Genomic DNA, 21,251 nt, shown 5'->3' with positions numbered 1-21,251 from the left:
ATTTAAGGCAGCATGTTTCCAGCTTTTTGTTCTTTTGGTTTCTGTTTTGTTTTGTTTTTTGACAGGAGATCTCTCTGTGTTGCCCAAGTTGATCTCGAACTCCTGGGCTCAAGCAATCCTCCCACCTCAGCTACCTGAGCAGCCAGGATTACAGGCGTGCACCATTGCGCCTAGCTCAAGCTTTTGACTGTGACCACAGTAAGAAGTATATACCTCAGCTTAGTAAGCACACATATACATCTGGAACAAAAACCTCAAGAAACAGTATTTACTTACCTTTTCTACCTGGGATGCACCCTATTTTATCCTTTCCAAATACAGGTCACACACAACCCACTAAATTGATTTCATCACCCATATCTACCATTTGTAAAACATTGCTCTAGGGTATATAATCAGAAGTGGAATTACTGAGGAGTTACTTATGTACATCTTGAACTTCACTGGCTATTGCCTATTACATTTCAAAGTAGTTGAACCAATTTATACTCCCGTCAGCAGTATAGGGGTTCCTGTCTCCCCACATTCTTACCAATTCTTGATATTGCCAGATGGATGAGAAATGGCATTTTGTTTTAAATTTGCTTTCCCCTATTTACTAATGAGGTGTTTAAAGTGTGTTTTAAACTATATCATGTAGAAGTTTTTAATTTAAGGGTAGTCAAAGCTGGTGACAAGGAGGAAACATTATGATGACTGACTACTCCCTCTGGTAGAAAAGAATAGTGTAATAATTATTTAATAATATCTGTCGGCTGGGTGCGGTGGCTCACGCCTGTAATCCTAGCCCTCTGGGAGGCTGAGGCGGGTGGATCGCTCTAGGTCAGGAGTTCGAGACCAGCCTGAGCGAGACCCCGTCTCTACTAAAAATAGAAATAAAAATTATCTGGACAACTAAAAATATATATAGAAAAAATTAGCCGGGCATGGTGGCGCATGCTTGTAGTCCCAGCTACTCGGGAGGCTGAGGCAGTAGGATCGCTTAAGTCCAGGAGTTTGAGATTGCTGTGAGCTAGGCTGATGCCACGGCACTCACTCTAGCCTGGGCAACAAAGTGAGACTCTGTCTCAAAAAAAAATAAAAATAAAAATAAAAAATATCTGTCATATTGAGTGTTAACAATGTGCTAGACACTATACTAAGTGCATTGTGTATATTATTTCATTTAATCCTCATAAGAACCCTGTAAGATTAGTACCTCCTTATTATACAGATGGAGAGATTCAGAAAGGTTAATTAGTCACACCATTACTAAGTAGTAGAGCCAGAATTTAAATCAAGGTTGTTGTAACTTCATAACTTCTGTTCTTTAGTACTTTATGCTATTGGTAAATTCTTAGCAGAGGAAAGTTTGTCATTGCTGCTCTCTTTTGTTGGTTTGTCTATTAAATATGTTTATGTTTTTGAGTTTCACTGATACCTTTTTTTTTTTCTTTCTCAAGGCAGTGAACTCTTTTCTCATGTACAACTTCTCCTTGTTATTTCTAGCCTAGGATAGTGGTCTTGCAACCTAGGATTCTGGTCTTGATCACATTTTGAGTTGATTCTTTCTCTTTGGCCCTTATCTGACTATCTCTTTCCCCTCCTCATCTTCCACCTTACTATTCTGTATAATCTTTTCCAGTGGTTTGCAACCTTGCTGTGCCTCAGAATCACATGTGAAAAATTTTAAATACACAGATGCCTAGGTTTCAGCCCTACCTTGGGAATTCTGATTTGGAAATATTTATTTTTCAAAGGCCCGTAGATTCTGTCGCACAGCTATGGTTGGAACCCATTGCCTTAGTGGTTAATGATGCTTTAGAGACAGGCAGACTTGAATTAGAATCCTGATTGCTTTAAGCTTATTAGTTGAGTGATTTTAGCCAAGTTCTTTAACCTTGGCTAAGGTTCTTCATCTATAAATTAGAGATGATATTATTACTCACCTCAGAGGGTTGTTGAGGAGATTAAATGAGGTAATGCTTTTAAAACACCAGAATGATTTATAATTCTTCTTAAACGTTGTCTGCTGATAAGATGTTATCATTACGTTGTCCTTTCTCCAGTCAGAATACTTTTGCATTAATGTGTATCAACTTGGTGTGAGAAAAATACTTAGTGTCAGAAAAGAGTAATCTGATAAATACCACCGTAAGGGATGTATGATAGTTAGTTTTCATTCTTTACCTTCCATTAGTGGAATTGTAGTAGGAGATAGAGAAGCAGGCAGATTGTTTTTGTCACACCAATCAGCCAGTCTTCTCTGCCTGTATAGTTTGGACCAATGAGGAAAAAGAAGGGGGAAAGCGTTGCTGGGAAAACAAATGTTTTTATTTCCTTCCTAGGAAGTTTTCTTCTCTTTCTCCCCCAGTTTCCTCTCTGAGCTCAGCATCACTAACATCATCAATCTCCTAGTCTCAAAACTGCATAGTGATTTACCTATCCCCTACCCACCCTTATCCCCTACTACCCAATTCCTCTTCACCACCATTAAATCTCCATTTATCATTCTATTCTTTCAGATTGCCTTTAGTTCAGTTGTAACTCATTTGATTACTTGAACCCCAAGTCTGCACATTCCTAAGCTATTACTCAAGTAAGGGCCAATCTAAATCCTGACAAACTGTCTCCTTGCCTTGTATGGGCCCATTCCTGACCATGGGGTTTTAACTTTTGAGGATTGGGAAAGGATTAAATTAGCTGAACTTTCAGGCTTGTCAGCAAGGCTGTCACTAGACTCTTTGATCTCCTTTACTATTTATACCTAATGGTAACAGAGTATAATAATGATACGTTATTACCATTAGATTAATAGATTTACCTGTTACGGAGACTGACATGAGCAAAGGCTTAAAGGAAGGAGAATGCAAATTTGGAACATTTTGAGTAGATTATTTTTTAGTTTTTCAAAGGGTTCATGTGGTGGGAGTAAAGCTAGGTAGTTTGAAATCAAACTGACAATTTCTGAATGTTCCACTAAGATGTTTGAATTAGCAGGTTTTTGATATGTCCTATAAATTCATTTAGTTTGTCTTGATTGATATACACACAACTTAGTTCTGAGATTCCCTAAGAGATTGCACATGTTCAGTGCATCCTGAAACACTTGGCCTGGTTCATTTAAGTTGATGGCCACTGCCAGGTCTCCCTTCTGCTTGCTCCCCTTTGTCCCAATGCTTTAGTTTTCTCTGCCTGTTGATCTGTGCTTAATCAGCCTTCCTCTCAGTTTTTCCTTGTTAATCTCCAGATGCCAAGTCAGCAACACAAGTAGTGTCTGTTTATTGCAAGAGTTGTAAATTCTTATTTAATGCTTGCTGTGTATCTCCTTCACTCTTCAGAAGATTGTTTGGCACATATTTTGTTTATAAGACAGTTATTAACTTTTCTTGTTTCTCTTCCTTTGCAGACCTAGAGGATCAAGACATAATGGGAGCATTTTTAGACAAGCCAAAGATGGAAAAGCATAATGCCCAGGGGCAGGGTAATGGGTTGCGATATGGGCTAAGCAGCATGCAAGGTTGGCGTGTTGAAATGGAGGATGCACATACAGCTGTGATTGGTTTGCCAAGTGGACTTGAAACATGGTCATTCTTTGCTGTGTATGATGGGCATGCTGGTTCTCAGGTTGCCAAATACTGCTGTGAGCATTTGTTAGATCACATTACCAATAACCAGGATTTTAAAGGGTCTGCAGGATCACCTTCTGTGGAAAATGTAAAGAATGGAATCAGAACAGGTTTTCTGGAGATTGATGAACACATGAGAGTTATGTCAGAGAAGAAGCATGGTGCAGATAGAAGTGGGTCAACAGCTGTGGGTGTCTTAATTTCTCCCCAACATACTTATTTCATTAACTGTGGAGACTCAAGAGGTTTACTTTGTAGGAACAGGAAAGTTCACTTCTTCACACAAGATCACAAACCAAGTAATCCTCTGGAAAAAGAACGAATTCAGAATGCAGGTGGCTCTGTAATGATTCAGCGTGTGAATGGCTCTCTGGCTGTATCAAGAGCCCTTGGGGATTTTGATTACAAATGTGTCCATGGAAAAGGTCCTACAGAGCAGCTTGTCTCACCAGAGCCTGAAGTCCATGATATTGAAAGATCTGAAGAAGATGATCAGTTCATTATACTTGCATGTGATGGTATCTGGGATGTTATGGGAAACGAAGAGCTCTGTGATTTTGTAAGATCCAGACTTGAAGTCACTGATGACCTTGAGAAAGTTTGCAATGAAGTAGTCGACACCTGTTTGTATAAGGTAGCTAGACTTTTTAAAAAAATCATAAAATTATCTTATGTCATATTAATTATTCTAGTATTTAATCATCTTAGAACCTGTAGTTCTCAAAAATAAATTTTTGGCACAATTGCAGTATATTTTTCACCAATTACGAAAATATATCAGAGGAACACTTTTTAGAAATAAATTACCCAGGTACCATCTATATAAGAGTTACAATCTGAATATTTAGTCTTTTAGTAACCCTATTTGAGTTTTGTAATAATGTGGAAGATTATCAGAGGTAAAAAGATTATATCAGAGTACATGTTTTGAAAAGAAAGAAAGTGGGGAGGGTTAGGCCTTAGTGTCTATAAATGAAAAGCATTTTGGAGTTTTAATATTTTTTAGCATGTGATATCTCAGTATATTTATGATATCTCAGTACTTTGAGACTGTGGTTTCATGACTCTGTAGTACTTACAAAGGGACTTTAGTGATTGTTTGGTGTGATGTAATAGAAATAGCCTTGGACATGGAGTCAGAAGAACTTGATATGAGACTATGTATGACTTTAGGTAAGCTATTTAAACTCTCTGGAAAGTCAGTTTCTTTAATTGTAAAAAGAGTAAGACAGATTTTATTGCCCTGTCTCATGGGATTGTTGAGAGGATCAAATGGGATCATGTACATAGCTGAGCTAGTTCAGCCCCTTTATTTTACAGACGAGGAAACTGAAGCTGGAGAAGGCTCTGCAGACTTAAGAGTCAGACAGCCGTGGGATCAAAGCTACCCTTATTACTTTTGTACTCTACAGTCTTGAACAAATTATTTGACCCCCCTCAGCTATGAAATGGAAATAATAGTATAGTATCTCACTCACTGGACTGTTAAGGAATTAATGAGTTTATATATTGTATTTTTAATACATACATATTTATAAATGACTTATACAGAGTTGTACATCTTTAGTAGCAGCATTAAGACTAGAAAATCTAGGTCCTTAACTTAGGTTCAGTGTTCTTTCTACCACATTCTATTTTGTCAGTAATGCTGATTAACTCATTTCTTGATTTTTTTTAAACAAATGTTGATTTTGCAAAACTTTTCTGAGGGCATATATTTGATATTTTAGCATGCAGACATAAAAATCCAACATAATACTCTCTGCAGTTTTATGCATACTGCCAGCTGTATTTAAAATCTTAATTATAATCTGATTATACTTAGAAATCAGGTTTATGTAACATCCAACACATATGTTGAAAAAATCAATAGAGTAACAACTTGACAGTGCATTCTGTCAAATTTCTGAATTTTGGACAAACTGTATTGTTTGTTGTTTAATCATGTAAGGTCAGTTTTTCCATATAACTGGTTTACATACTTAAATGTAAAATTACTAATACGTCCAGGGAAGCTAACACTGATTCAAATATTTTAATTACTTAGGTGTCTTTTCAAATGAATATACTTCCTAAAAGTCAGTTTTTCTAATTATGAAAGTTAAAAGCTGGTTTATAAATTTTATAGTTTTACTTCTTATTCCATATTTCTACTTAAGAAATGAATATATTAGCCCCATAATTTATTATAATTTATTTTAAATGTAAAATTGTCAAATATACATGTAACTGAAGGTCAAACCCTGTTTTAAAGAATACCACTAGAAGTTTCTGTCTGGTGTGGAATGAATGTGTGTGTATGTGTGTATTTGTGTTAGGTATCAATTCAAGTTAAGTAGGCCACTAGTAAGTGTTTAGAAATTGTTTTGTTTTATAGAATTACAAAAAATGATTATTACAGTGGGATTTAATCTGTAATGTTTTTCTCCTATCTTTTGGAGTGTTGGTTATATTGAATTATATAGTGTATGGGACTTTGGAGGTGGTTGCATTTCTTTTCCTCTTTAAAAATAACATAGTTTCACTAGAACGTGTATAACTGCAATTGGCATGGCTGTGAAGGTTTTCAAGGGTTTGAAGAGCAAAGAGAAAACCAAAATATTCTTAACCTTTTTTCTTCCCAGGGAAGTCGAGACAACATGAGTGTGATTTTGATCTGTTTTCCAAATGCACCCAAAGTATCACCAGAAGCAGTGAAGAAGGAAGCAGAGTTGGACAAGTACCTGGAATGCAGAGTGGAAGGTGGATCATTTAACAAAAAATAAGTAGCTTTATTAAAGAAAAATCTTCAACACAATCAAACTTTAATTTAGCTTTTAGATCTTTACATGCCTTTGACATCTAGGTTTAGGGTACAAAAGTGGGAAAGGGCATTTCTGTAGTAGTTGTTTAGATGTATGCAGTTGTCCTAACACAGTTATATTAGAAATAACAATTACTGTGGAAAGTATCCTACATTTTATTCAGGGATACTTTTGTTTTAAAAGGCTAAAAATGTTCATATGCTCTAAAATTCTTGAAGAATTCACTGGCATGAATAATTTTATGCCAGGAAAATCTGATTTATGCTTTATTTAGTTGCCAAGACATTATTTATGATGGTGATAATTTGAATACCATCTTTCTGTGAAATGCTGTGTATGTTAATTTAAAATCTCTAGGACTTTGTTTTTGTTTTTTGCTAACTTGAAGGGCACAGCCTGATTATTAACAATTTTCATTGACCACAGCTTTAAAAAATTTGCTTTAAACTGTTTCAAGGCTTCTTGTCTAAGCCATAAATTGTCTCACCTAAACAAGATAGACCTGAATAGAAGACATAATAGTTCTCTACCTGGCAGAAATTTAACTGCTGAGTAAAATTAAGAAATTAATTAAGACTAGGAAATTCCAGAAGTATATTTCTTATAAATCTGCAAATTACTTTGAAACAATTGGAAAGGTTCATACCTCTCACATGTAATACCTTTAAATATTTGAAAAAATTTAAAATGATTTTTGACGCAGCTACTACTTGATATAAACATTATCTCTCTGTTGAATTCCAGTTTACTGCATATGCATATATGCAGTGTAGTTTCTGTAAGCAGACAAACCTGACATGACTTTAATAGTGTTAAAATGCATTTTGGGCTCCTAATGTCATTAATTTGCACATTAAAGACCTCTACTAGCATGCACGCATTGACCTATCACACTATTACATCCCACTGTGCCTGCATTATTAAAATTAATATTCACTTTAATTTTGTTTTTTCCCTTTTAGCTATTTGATAGCAGTCATAATCAGCCTAATATTAGAATCATGATTGTCTTTGATTTTCAGTACTGTCTAGAGCTGTTATTTTGTTTTTATTGCCCTCCCCTACTTGATAGTGATACATCTAGTATGTGTTTGTACTATTTAGTATTTCATTCAGTGGACGTACTATTCAATGAGGTTGTTTCCTTACTATTACCAAAGGTCCTGGAATTTTTATATTTTAAATTAATTATTTCAATATAAATTATTTATAGATAATATAGTAAAATAAACTATTTAGAATGCTACAATCATCGATCAAACTGTTGATTAGTGGAAGCATATGAAACCATAAGAATATGTATAAGGATAAGTTGATATTTAATGTGTTGGCACTTTAACTTGGGCATACATGTTATCTTAGTGGTTTAAAGACATAAGCGTAAGTGCTTCAGTATTTTTACTAAGAAATGGGATCAAATTTTAGAAATGAATTGCTACGTTTCTCTTTAGTATATACTCTTTAAGTTTTAGATGGAATTATGAAATATTTACTTTACATAATTTTGTTATATTGTTTTATATTACTTACCAAGCTAGAAGAGATGCCATCTGGACAGAGTTTACATTATACTTAGTATTTTTGATATGTTGAAGTGTTGTTATACTTGTACCATTCAATTAGAGATTATGTCATAAATATGGTATTTTTTACTTAGATGGATTTGATGAGACTGCAACTAGAGAATAAATATTACATTAATTAAAACTGTTACTATTCAAAGACATAGAAAAAATGTAACTGTTTGTATTGTAAGAGTTGTTGTATCTCATCAGTGAAAAATACTGCATTCAGCTTCCAAAGCAGACACCGAATACCTTTTTCTTTTTTTCCCTTTGTTTTTATAAATACATGCCTTCACAAGATTATTGTGGCTACTAAACCTCACTTTGCTTCAAACATTGTTGGCTTCTCTGTCCACAGCATAGAAAACGACAAAGGCTTTCCAGCTCTCCTTTCTCCTGTTATTTGTCCCTTTCTAAATACTTGGCTCTCTGGAGATATGAAAAGATTCAGCTCATAATTTAAACCATACTGTTCTTAAGTTTGTGGTCCTTCTAAGCCAATTTCAGATTATACTCTTGTATATATTTCTCAAATCTTTGCTACAGACTACCTGAGCTTTAAAGTTGTGAATTTGGAGATAACTGATAGAATCCTTCAAACTTGGTGGAGGGGAGTCACAGGGGATCAGAATGTATTTGTATATATGCATGTGAAACATGGATCTTCTATACATATATATTTTTTATCAAACCATTCAGTCTTTTTAAGATTCTAATTAAAATGCATAGTCCAATAGCAATTAAAGGAATATTTCTTAAAATTCATCTCTTTTTCTTTTTTGAAAGCAGAAAGAAACAAGGCTAGTATAGTATTAATGGTCAGGTAGTTTAAATGTATTGTCCCATATGGAATAGGAGATATTAACTGTTTTTAAAGCCTTACATTTTCAAAAAAGAATTTGTTTTCCTGTAATGTTCTTCACAGTTAAAATATCCTAATTTATATTTTAACAAAGGAGATGTAAGATACATCAAATAGAGATGATTCAAGGTAATGTTTTTTTAGACCTGAAACCATATTGATTGAATTTATCATCAGTGTTCATTTCTATTGTATCTAGTTATCTATCCAATAATTGTATTGGCTTAGCAGAGACTGTATGTTAAGTGTCTTACAGCTTTAGATTGTGATATTGTGCAGTTCAGGTAAACATCAAATCCCTTTATTTTTGTACAGTAGATTTTCAGCATTAGAACCATGTAGAATAAATATACTAGATGTTAAAGATTGCACAATAAAGGAACTTGGCAAACCAAATCTGAGATCCTTGCATTTTGTTCAGATTTAAGACTCGTTTTAAAAAAAGGCGAAAAATAATAGATGGTAAAATTTGGCCTTTATTCTAAAAGGAAAATTCAAACCATGTAAAGAAATATTATGGGTAGCCATGTCTGTTTTTTAATAATTTGAGGCTTGATCAAAGGATGAAAGATCTTTATGTGCATTGTTATTTTCAAAGGTATTTACAAATTGAGAAGTATAATAATTTCTTGCCTCAGTGATGACAAAGAAAATACCATTTCTTGCTATAAACATTGGAAAACAAAACTTGAACATATAACTTACAAATACTTTTGGCCTGAATTTGCACATAAAGTGTGCTAAAACTTTTTTTACTTAAATTGAATAGTTTTAAAATTCTTTGTAAGTTTCTTTGTTCATAATTTTTTATATTCTGTGATATAAATAGCAATATGCATCTGCATGACAACACTGCAAATCATATCACTATGCCTATTTAATAACTGGATGTTTTAAAGTTATTTTAAATGCAGTTGTATGGTTTATCAAATATTTCTCTTTTTAGAAATTTTGTAATGAAATTTAGACCTTTTCTAGTCAAGGCTTTGTTCAAGTAATCAACGAAGGAAATGGTATATGTATACAATATATTGTTTAAAGATACTTTAGAGAAAAACTGAGAGTGATGTTCAAGTACATAATCTAATCTGTACATGCTACTTAAGTATCATCTTATAAGTGTAAATGTACATGTAAAAATAATTTGGGTTAGTATATAATCAATAAATTCCCCTATACTTAAAAGTTATTTTTTTTAAATCTTGAAATTGTTTATTTTTTTTCAAATCTGTGCAATGTATTTTATAGAGTAAAGTTCAGGAAATATGTTTCCAGTCTAAAGAGAAGAGTGATCTTAGAAATAACTAGTTGTCATCTTAAGAAAGGATATTTTCATTTCTATACACATATCCCTGATTATGTAATACATTGATTTAACATGAAATATTTTTTTCTTTTCACATTTTTATCTTGATTGTTTTCATTCTTTAAAGTTAATCTTTTGTGTCATTTTGTACATCCTTTTGTCATAAATTTGAATGGTCAACCTGCTTTTTTTTTTTTTTTTTTTTTTTTTTTTTATGATACCAGTTTAGAAAATCTCAGATCTGTTAAATGTCATCTTTAAAAACCTAAGTTATCTTTGTTTCAGTTTTCTTTTTAATTAAATTTGATAACACTTACAAAAAAAGTACTTCTGATTCCCAGAAATCATAAAGAAGCAGGGGGAAGGCGTCCCCGACTTAGTCCATGTGATGCGCACATTAGCGAGTGAGAACATCCCCAGCCTCCCACCAGGGGGTGAATTGGCAAGCAAGTAAGTTACATTCTGCACATTCTTACATTTTGTCAGTATATGAAAATATTAGGTGTCCATTAATAAAATGTGTGTTTAATTTCTAAAGTGATGTGTACTTACCTATGTTTTTAAAATATTTAACCTGTGATTTCAATGCTTTTTAGTGTTAAGATATCTGGTGCTTGTTTAGAATAGGCATAGAATATTATTTTTTATAACTTAACACATTAACTGCAGTGTGAGTTGCATTTAACTCATGTTAGTTTTGAGCCTGGGACCTCGTGAAGCGTATGTAACACACACATCTCCTTACCTTGGGAGCCGAGTGAACTATTTTTCAAATTTCATATGACTCATGTACAGAAAACAATAAAAAATAACAAATTTTTCATTAAATTAGAGAGGATCGTTTTGTTTTCAAAGTTTTTATTCTATTTTCGTAATAAAACACCATGACCCCGAGGAAAAAAAATGTTTTTTCTCATGTGCAGTCAACGTGTTAATTATACCAAGGGTTGTGTTTAGTGGAAGCTTGGGTGACATTGATTTCCTCATAGAGCATAAATGAGATAATATAATGAAAGAATTTTTTAAACTAAATTACACAGAACTGCAAAATTCTAAGTGTCATTAGTAATATTATAATTTTTTTTGTCAAACTCTGGAAAACATGGCAGCCGAAAGATTCTCTTAGTTCATCTGGGCCATGCTTCTATATATGATTTTCCCACCATTTTTAGTTGTTGATTGCTGGGTAGTTGGGCTTTGGTGGCAGGGAAGATACAGGAGGATGCATATTTTTCTTGTTCTCTTTCCACTTATAGAACTGGACTAATTTTGTTAAATATTAAGCTTACAACTTTACATAATAAACTAGAGAATTCAAGCAATTTTATAAATAAAGCTTAAAAGTTTTGCCCCGAATACTCGTATAATTGACCTACAAAAATACATTATTGACTAACTTTCTTGATTCTCCATTGTTTTGCAAGTGTAGCCATGTTGTTTGTAATAATTTCACTAAATAGTGATTGTATTATAAAAGTTCCTGTTTGAAGTTTTATTTTTTAGAAAATTTTCCTGTGTGACTTTTGATGAAATTACTATCAATAAAACTACTTCAAATCCATTTTGGAAGTAGGGAGGCTATAACTTATAAATACCACTATAGATTTTTTAATAAAATATTACTCAAACACTAACTCCTAGACTTGTCGTGGAGATGACATATTTGACATTTCAGTTTTAATAGAGCTTTTAAAAGGGGGATTAAGAAAAGCAGAAACTTTATATCTGAATTATTTTACAACAGATGTTGAAGTTATTTCTACTTCAAAACTAAGATGCACCTTTTAACTAATATATATTAGTATTATATCTTAAAAACAGCATAGCCATTGCTGACTCATAACCACTTTAATCCAGTTCAAATAGAAGTAGTAGACCATGTAGACTGTTTTTTTAAAAACCATGAGTTTTAGCCTTCTATTAACTGGTTTGGTGGAATGTTAGCATTTTAGAATAAATTTACCTCTACTTTAACATTGGGACTCAAATATCTTAAAGTGGGTCTTGCTAATTGACAGCAATAAATAGAACTAAAATAATTTCTAAGTGTAAAATAATCTCTGAAATCTTAATGAACACCTGGCTGTGAGTTATTAGGCAATGTTGTGCTTTCTGAAGAATTAATTTTCTGCATTTTTTTCAATTTAGGCGGAATGTAATTGAAGCCGTTTACAATAGACTGAATCCTTACAAAAATGATGACACTGTAAGTAGCATTTTGGCTCCCTCTGCTTTCCTTTCCCCTCCACTCTAAATGCATATCCTTCCTACCTGTTTTTGCAGAGCTGTTCACTGTACCCATTCTTTTACACACACCCCTGATTGATTGCTCTGAGCTCTGCTTGCTCTGATCTCTGCCTGCACCACAGTTCTAGTGATTGAGGACATAATCATGGTGAGTGGCCACCTCTCTCAAAAAAGGAGAAAGTCCTTTTGAATCATTCTAATTTTTATTAAGAGTCTGCAAGCAGTCAACTTCAGAAGGTTTGCCTCCACTAATTATTTTTTTGAATGGGAAAAATATCTCTACTCAGAGAATCTTGAATTATTCTGAGTTTTGTAAGCAGCTGCAACAGAACATCAGAATGTCCATCTCCAATAAATAGTTTTTATGGTTGAAAATACCTTTGTCAAGCATCCTGAACTATGTACTTCATTTAAATATTAACGTAGAGTATTAGGTTTATATAAATAGACATTAGAATGCCATATTTTCCAATTAAATTTACTATTGCAGTTCTATTGTATGATGTTTATAGAAAAGTAGTAACTTAAAATCATTTGGGCACTGCTCTGAAATATTTTATGTATTATATTATGAAGCTTCCTCAAATTTCTTATTATCTGAGATCTTAATTTTTTCTGATGCCATAAAAGTGGTGTTTTAAAAGTAGATTGGGTTTTATCAAAAAGAAAATTCTTTTTAGCAGCCTTATTGAGTTAGTAATACATTTGGTCAAACTCACTGTAATACCATATTTTAAATATTTTCCAAAACAAAGGGTTAATTCTTTGAACAGATTAAATATTGCTATTTCATATACACACATACATGCTTATATACTTTTTAAAAGATTTATATTCTAAAAGTCAGCTTTACAAAAACCTTATCTTTCTGCATTATCCAGAAAGTAGTGTATTTTGGCATCTCTAAGGTTTAATTTAGTTCCTTGTTTTGTTTGTTTCCTTTTATAAAGGACTCTACATCAACTGATGATATGTGGTAAAACTGCTCATCTAGCCATGGAGTTTACCTTCACCTCCAAAGGAGAGTAAAGCTCAACTTTGTTGACTTTTTAACATCCATCCTCAACTTTAAGGAAGGGGATATGACGTGGGTGAGAGTGATTACACCAGAGAACTTCAGCAGTACAACAGCTAGCCCAGAACTGAATTTTTTTTTTTTTGTAAATTTGAGACTTATGTAAACATGATTTCAAACCATAATTCATGTTGTAAATCAGACTCCAGCAATTTTTGTTGTATGATTTTGTTTTTTTGTAAAGTGTAATTGTCCTTGTACAAAATGCTCATATTTAATTATGAACTGCTTTAAATCACTATCAAAGTTACAAGAAATGTTTGGCTTGTTGTGTGATGCAACAGATATATAGCCCTTTCAAGTCATGTTGTGTTTGGACTTGGGGTTGGGACAGGGAGAGCAGCAGCCACTTCAGCTAGATATTCAAACATGCACATGATGATGGAGAATAATTTCCAAATCTTACAAAGCTGAACATCCAAGGAGTTATTGAAAACTATCTTAATGTTCTTGGTAGGGGATTGGCATTGTTGATAAAGCTGGTCCCTTCATTTAACTGTCAGGATGTTCTCTCCTTGTTGCCATGAGTATTGCAGGTAATACAGTATATTCATAAGAATATCAATCTTGGGGCTAAAATGCCTTGATTCTTTGCACCTCTTTTACAAGTCCTTACGTTTAATTACTAATTGATAAGCAGCAGCTTCCTACATATAGTAGGAGACTGCCACATTTTTGCTATCATGATTGGCTGGGCCTGCTGCTGTTCCTAGTAAGATATTCTGAATTCCATTTTATCAATAAAGCTTGATTTAACAAACAAGAAATTTAATCATGTATGTGTAATTCCTCTCTTACCCCGGCCTTTTAAAACACCATACCATTGTAAATGAGATGTTTCTCATAGGAAAAGATGTTAGTCTCTTTTAATTGGACAACTCTGTTACTCAAGGCATAGATGGAACTGTTACCCTTACATTAGAAAGACTAAAAAATTCAAGTCTCTGTTGTTCCTTAATCTGTTTTTCAAATAGGTTTCTTTTGGGCTGCTTATTTTTCATTAAGATGTGCATCAGCTTGAATTTGCCTACTGTTTAATTAAAATAATTGTCAAAGTTTGACAATCTAACACTCTGTGGTAGGAGTGTATGTGTGTGTTTGTGAGTGTGTGTTTGCCTGTGTTTTTTAATTGGCCCATGTCTTTAGAATCCAAGTGGTTAAGATGTATTTGTGATTTGAAATATAGCATGTTGATAATATTTAGCTGTTGGCCTTTAAAAATAACTTTCAAAGCTTAAAGAATTGTAGATATAAAAACCTAATTTAATTTAGGCTTAAAGTCCTCTGATTAAGCATGTGAAAGTAAGTTTTAAAATCTGTCACATTGAAAAGACTACTGTTCTGTGCCCTTCTGTATTTTTGTCTCTTTAAGTTGAATGTTGTATTTATCACCATGTAATTTAATCATTCAGTAGGCAGATTCCCCACTAGAAAACTATTAAAATGTAAGACTAAAATACAACATTGAATTACAAAATCAAAACTTTGTGTATAAAAGCTAGTATAATCCATTTTGTTATATTTGTTTTTTTCCCTAACTTGGAAATATACATATTTGTATATATAGCCTTAAAACTAATGTAAAGTTAGGGGAGTAGTGGGAAAAGTAATGTGAAATGTCTCAGATTTAAGTAGTTACATACCAGCAAAATCTTTTCATTATCCCTCTTATTTGTGAGGTGATTAAATGTAACTTAATTGTATTTAATTTATATCTTAATCCAGCATGAATGAAGAAAAACTGAAGTACTATTTATATTTAGAAATTCATAACAGTTGGAATTACAGAACCAATTCCGTACTTACAATAAATGCTTAATGTCTAAATCTGTGGTAGAGTGCGAAGTATGATAATGTTCTAAGTTATGGCTTTGCAAGCATCTAAATGTGCATTTAATTAATACCAGTGCTTCTAGTGTAGATTGATTACCAGACATACTAGTACTGAAAGCTAAATCCCTATTAATAACAAGCCAGTTCCTTAATTTTATAAGTAGACGGAAATTTTTAGTTCCAGAAATTTCAAAACCTTGAACTGGACTGTGTAATCTTTTGAGATGCAAAACTTAAGTCACAAGTAGAGTATGTTATGGAAAGCTATATTTCAATCGCTAACAGCATATTTAGAGCCTTTTTAAATTTAAGAGTCTTTAAACAAAAAAGAGGAAATTAAAATATTCCTGTTAAAATTATTAGTATTGAAATTATGCTTGGAAGTGAGAAAATTGTATTTAAGTATGATCTAAGAAGACTAAATCTTTTCCACATGAGTCAGCACTGCCATACTAGATATAATTTTTCATTATAAAAATACAGGAAGGAACTGTACATTATAACAGCAGACTGTATGTGTTCCTGATTCCTGGGGGTAATGATGGGGAAGGAGAACCAACTACACTTTTTAAAGGCACTTTTGCACCTCTGTTGTGCACTTCGTTTTTTGTACCACTTAAATTCTTGACCCCTTACCCCACTTTTTTGTGCTAATTAGCATCTCAGGGCAATGCCTCAAAAATGTTTGATGCGTTCTATGTTCTTTGGAGGGAAAAAGTTCTTGTGTGACAGTAATATAGTATTCAAAATATACTTTCATTTAAATGTCTTATTTGCTGCGTTTAGTAGGAAATTCAGTTTTATATAGCAGACTCTTTTTACCCTAACATTAAAAAATTTCAGTGATCTATTACTGTTTTAATAAGGTAGGATCTCCTAATTTCCACTTTCTTGGGGAATATTCTTTTACAGATGACAGAAGCAGTTCTAAGTATCAGCATTGACTTTAAAAAATCAAAGTGTTACTTACACAGCTTTATAACTATCTCAAACATTTTTAATTGTAGTGGATTAACTTCTAGAATACTATGCAACTGCTGTGGCCACTTAATTTTTTATACTAACTTCATAGCATTAAGAAATTTGAATTAAGGAATAAATTAGTTATGTAATTCAAATAATCTGAATTACAGCAGTACTTTTAGTGATCTGTTTGACCATATGTTAATCCAGCTAATAACTCAGCTTTTCCACAAAATGTTTTGAGTGTTATCTGCAAAACACTGTGTTAGGCTAAGCACCTTGGGACTATAAAGAGATGAAGAGGTTCTTGCCTTCAAGAAATTTACATGAAGGCAACATTTATAATTTAGTTATGTTAATGTCATAACTGGATCACTAATTAAAAAAATAGTTATTATCCACTTATTATCTGCCAGGAACTTACCTGAACAAAGCAGGCCCCTGCCTTGAAGAGTCCGTTTGTACTTTATTCACCTGTGAACTTTTCTTCTGTTTATTTTCTTCTCACCAAAGTTAATCTCATTCAGAAGAAAATTTTGCTCAGCATAAGAATAAAACAGGACTTAGGAGGCTTAAGTCCATGCTTGATTGCCTCTAACGATTGGCCTTTACTCTTCCTGCTGATAACAGTAAATCAGAGAAATAGGTAATGTATTTCTTAGATTCTTCAACCATAGAAATACAGATGGGGTTGAGTTTATGGCATTTAAAAATATAAATAGCTAAATTTATCTTATTTAAGTAAAACTCTGTTCTTTATATCAAACTGCCAGTATTATATCCAATTTTAGCCAAATGATTATTGTGTTTTAATATTTTAAAATAATTTCACTGCTCATCTTCACTGGACAAATTCATCTGGGAATTCAACTTATGATTTCTGAAAGAGCTGATGAAATTGGGTACTGCTTTTTCTTTTTTTTTTTGTTTTAATTTTGAATTTCATGGTGTATACTTTTAGTTCATACTTTGCTATTAATATTTTGTACAGTATTGTGTTAGGATTTGGTATTAGAAAAGATATGTAAATATTTCAGTATATAAATGTTTCTCATTTGAGGTTTTTCTTTGAAGGGACCTTAAAGAGTTTCATATACTTTTGCTTACAGATACTGCTAGTGAGGTGACCATTTTTTAATTGAGTATTTAATCTTCTAATTAGTTTTTCTTTTAGGCTTTAGGAGGTCATCTTAATATTTTAAAATTTTAGAAGCCTAATTCAATAATGTGCCATGTGTTTTGGTTTGTATTTTAAATTGTATATTATTTTGGAATATGCTTGAAATATTTAAGATTACATTTTTAAAATGTATAATACTGTATTATTGTCTTGGTCAAAATTTTAAGTCTCAGTTCAGTGTTGTTACTGATAGAATGTTCCACAGAAATGATGAGGGACATTGTTCCACTTCATTGTTAAATGAACATTTTCCACTTTTGTTCACCTCAACACATTCTTTCCCTTTTACCTGTTTTTTATACTAAGCTAGTGGCCTCTGCTGTCATTGTTTTCCTATTTATATTACCAGCAGGTGGGAGTGCTAATTAGAAAAACTCAGATGGTATTGAAATTGCAGTTAACAACTTATACTTTTATGAGATGGGAAAGGATTAAGTTGACATAGCAACAAAGTGACATTTTTTTTTTACTTATCCTGCATGAAATGTTGCTCCCATTTCCTCCATTTCATTTATGGTGTCTCTTTCTTTTTTCAAACCGAAACAGGCCAATTCCATTTTCCTGAGCAAGAAAGCTTAGTGCATTACCTCATCAAGGCCAATTAACATTATTAATACTATGTTAAACTGGGCTGAAAATAAGAAAACTTGGGAGATGAAGGAATGGGGAAATGTCAGTGAGATGGGCAGGGGAGGATTACTCTCAATTCTTAAAAGCCATAGGAAAGTCTTCCTTGGACCTGGCTGTAGATTTTTAAGAACTTTTTTTGTCACGTAAACCAGCAAGAATCAGCCTTTGCTGCTTCAGATATTTTGGTTTTCCAACAAGGAAGATAATGATAAAACTTACTGATTCTTCAACATAGAAACAACTGAGAAAAATAAATGTAATGCTTCTTCAATGCAAAACTGAACCCTTCATTTCCTTTCATTGCTCTAAAACCCAGTTTTCTACTAATGGCTTTCTCATTAAACTAAATGTTTAGAACAATTGTTGAGAGTTTTTCTTTTCCTTTTTCATAGTCCTCCTGATCCAGTGAAAGACTACTTAGTACTATGTGCATTTGTATGGTACTATCTAAAGTGAGGTAGATTTGTGTAAGAGGTTGGGTAGCAGCAGGACAAAATTAGTTATATGCTAATTAAGTATAGTGAATGGCACAAACTCATTAATAGCAATGGTTCTTAACCCTTTGGGGGCTGGGCGCGGTGGCTCACACCTGTAATCCTAGCACTGTGGGAGGCCGAGGTGGGTGGATCCTTTGAGCTCAGGAGTTTGAGACCAGCCTGAGCAAGAGCGAGACCCCATCTCTACTAAAAAATAGAAAGTAGCTGGACAACTAAAAATATATAGAAAAAATTAGCCGGGCATGGTGGCGCATGCCTGTAGCCCCAGCTACTCGGGAGGCTGAGGCAGAAGGATTGCTTGAGCCCAGGAGTTTGAGGTTGCTGTGAGCTAGGCTGACGCCATGGGACTCTAGCCCAGGCACCAGAGTGAGACTCTGTCTCAAAAAAAAAAAAAACAAAAACCCTTTGGGGTCACAGGCCCTTTGAGACTGATGAATCCCAGGGGGGACTCCCTCATCCAGGAAAATGCATCTAATATATATAACTCCCTGAAGTTTATGATATTGCAGTGGTTCATTGGCCCCTTAGTTAAAGTCCCATTCTAAAGTATATTAGGGCATCATCCTTTTTCCTGCAAAGCCCATCCATATATTTCAAGGTAATATTAAGGAATTGTTTTACTCTCTAAAAGATAGAGGAGGTGGATCGGGGCCTGGCTAGAATCTGATATTAAAATATACTTTTTAAAAACTATATTTGGGGGGGGAAAGAATGATTAAAGGTAAAAAAAAACAGTATTCTAACTAGTTTTGGAGGGTAATATCTTTCTCTAAGATTTGCCACTTTTAAAATTCTACAGAGAAGAGGTAAAACAAATTGAATGTGTCTGGAATGTTTCTGACTGCCATCGTGCAGGTAGACTATATTAACAGCACATTTAACTGTCAGAGCTTGCTCAGGTTTTAATATTTTGAGCTTCCAGGTATTAGAGTTCGTTAAATGTTCAATTCATTTCAGATTCTAGGGAATTAGGTATTTACTTACTAGTACAGAATGTTAAAATAGAATCTAACATGGACAAACCACCAATACATGGTTTATGAGATTTGTACTACAATATAAATACAATGAAAATTTTATTTGTTGCCAAAATTAGATGTTCAATTACATCTTAATTCCCATTTGTGAGAATGTTGGAGCATAGAAGCTTGTTTTACCTTGTTAGCCCTTGACTTAAATAGCTTATTTTCAGGAAAATACCTTGTTTGCAGTGATATGCCCCAATACTGATTGATTTCACTTTTGAAATGATTTATTTCACTTAATTGTGTAAATGTTATGAGTGGAGAGACATGTACATGTTAAAAGCATGTGGCATTATATATAGAATCATTTTTTTAAAAATCTATAAATATAAGACTAATACAATTGCAGAAATATTTTTCTTAAACACAATGTGTAACAGAATTCTCCACAGTAACTCATCCAGTTTCCAGTTTTATGTGATCCAAACTTTTAAAGAAATTCCATAAATGTGTATTTTGTATTATGTATCATTTCCTGGTCCAAAGAAAATATGTGAACTCAGTTCTGACTTTAAGAATGTACTTTTTGTTTTTAAGTCCATTGAAGAAATTGCATTCAGCCTGTGAATGGTTGCAGATTGTATTTGAGATGAAAAGTAGAAATAATTTCTAGTTTGCAAAACTGGTGCCACTAAATAAACAGGCAATTGAATAATGTGTGTGTATTTATGATTGTTTGATATTGCAAGCAGCATTTTTGTACTGCCAAGAAATTTTGAATTAGCTATTGGGAGACTTGAAGACTTTTTTTTCAATTGAACTTGTTAATTTTCTTAAAGAGCTAAATCTGATAGTCACAATTTGAATTAGACTTGTCCCTTCCTAATTTTAGGAAGTTTACTGAAAGCCAAAAAGCTTAAGTTGATGGTTATTGTCATGAAAACATTCCAGAAATAAGCCAGAGTTGTTTCTGGCAAGAACATTGCCATTTGTCTGTCTTCTAATAGATGATATTTTTCTTACTCCCTTGAAGTGTTGAGATTGGGAATTGGGAGTGCTCTGAGAAAGGACTTCTTCACCTAGTATCTGTGGTATAGTGCTTGCTTCAAAATAGCCCTTAAATATGTGTGTGTCTGTGTGTGTGTGTGTGTGTGTGTGTGTGTGTGTGTGTGTAGGATACAGAAAAGGAGGTGTTTACTTCCTCTACTAATTCTGATCATTGGTTATATTACATATATCCTATGTTCATTAATGTCTAAAAGTGATGGTTTGAGTAAATCTAGTCATAGCTTCCATAATTAGAGGGATTTTAGAATTGAACTTGTGATAAAAGTGACATTTGGTGAGCTGCAAGAGCTCATTTTGTTTATTGTAAAATGTGTAATGAAAACAGTAATGAGGCGTTATAACGAAAGGTAGCAACTCTCAGAACTAAGGTTGAAGCAAATAAGGATTCATCTGATTTATGTATAACTGGTACTGATTCACTTGTTAAAGTGTATCCTGCAGTTTTGTTTATGTTTTTTTTTTTTTTTTTGGCGGGGGGAGTTTCTCTCCTGAGTGTTGAGGTAGGTTTTAATTGTTTATTTCAGTTATTTTTTCCCTTAATTCTTTACGAAGAAACTAATATTGGAGTACTCTTCTCTCTTTCCTTGTCATTTAATAGGTCAGATTAAACTTCTCATGAAGTCAAATTTTATTCTAGTTAAAAAGTAC

General features: G+C 33.1%; 1 protein-coding gene across 5 annotated transcripts in view; it reads left to right on the top strand.

Moving 5' to 3' along the window:
* PPM1A (protein phosphatase, Mg2+/Mn2+ dependent 1A) overlaps positions 1-14,234 on the top strand; it is a 42,685-nt gene extending 28,451 nt beyond the window's left edge. For 4 of the 5 annotated variants that reach the window (XM_045566249.1, XM_045566226.1, XM_045566243.1 and 1 more), the window contains 5 exons: positions 3,389-4,242; positions 6,233-6,350; positions 10,487-10,595; positions 12,294-12,351; positions 13,343-14,234. In XM_045566249.1, coding sequence (XP_045422205.1) covers positions 3,409-4,242; positions 6,233-6,350; positions 10,487-10,595; positions 12,294-12,351; positions 13,343-13,372 — 1,149 coding nt within the window. In that variant the 5' untranslated portion in view covers positions 3,389-3,408 and the 3' untranslated portion in view covers positions 13,373-14,234. Of the gene's footprint in view, positions 1-118; positions 199-3,388; positions 4,243-6,232; positions 6,351-10,486; positions 10,596-12,293; positions 12,352-13,342 lie in introns of those variants that run through there. The other variant, XM_045566235.1, reaches the window with a different exon arrangement.
* Positions 14,235-21,251: the final 7,017 nt, after the last annotated feature.

The sequence above is a fragment of the Lemur catta genome, chromosome 1 (assembly GCF_020740605.2).
Source record: "Lemur catta isolate mLemCat1 chromosome 1, mLemCat1.pri, whole genome shotgun sequence".
Classification (NCBI taxonomy): domain Eukaryota; kingdom Metazoa; phylum Chordata; class Mammalia; order Primates; family Lemuridae; genus Lemur; species Lemur catta.
Note: the sequence above shows the minus strand (reverse complement) of the source record. Positions and strands in the feature narration are given on the sequence as shown.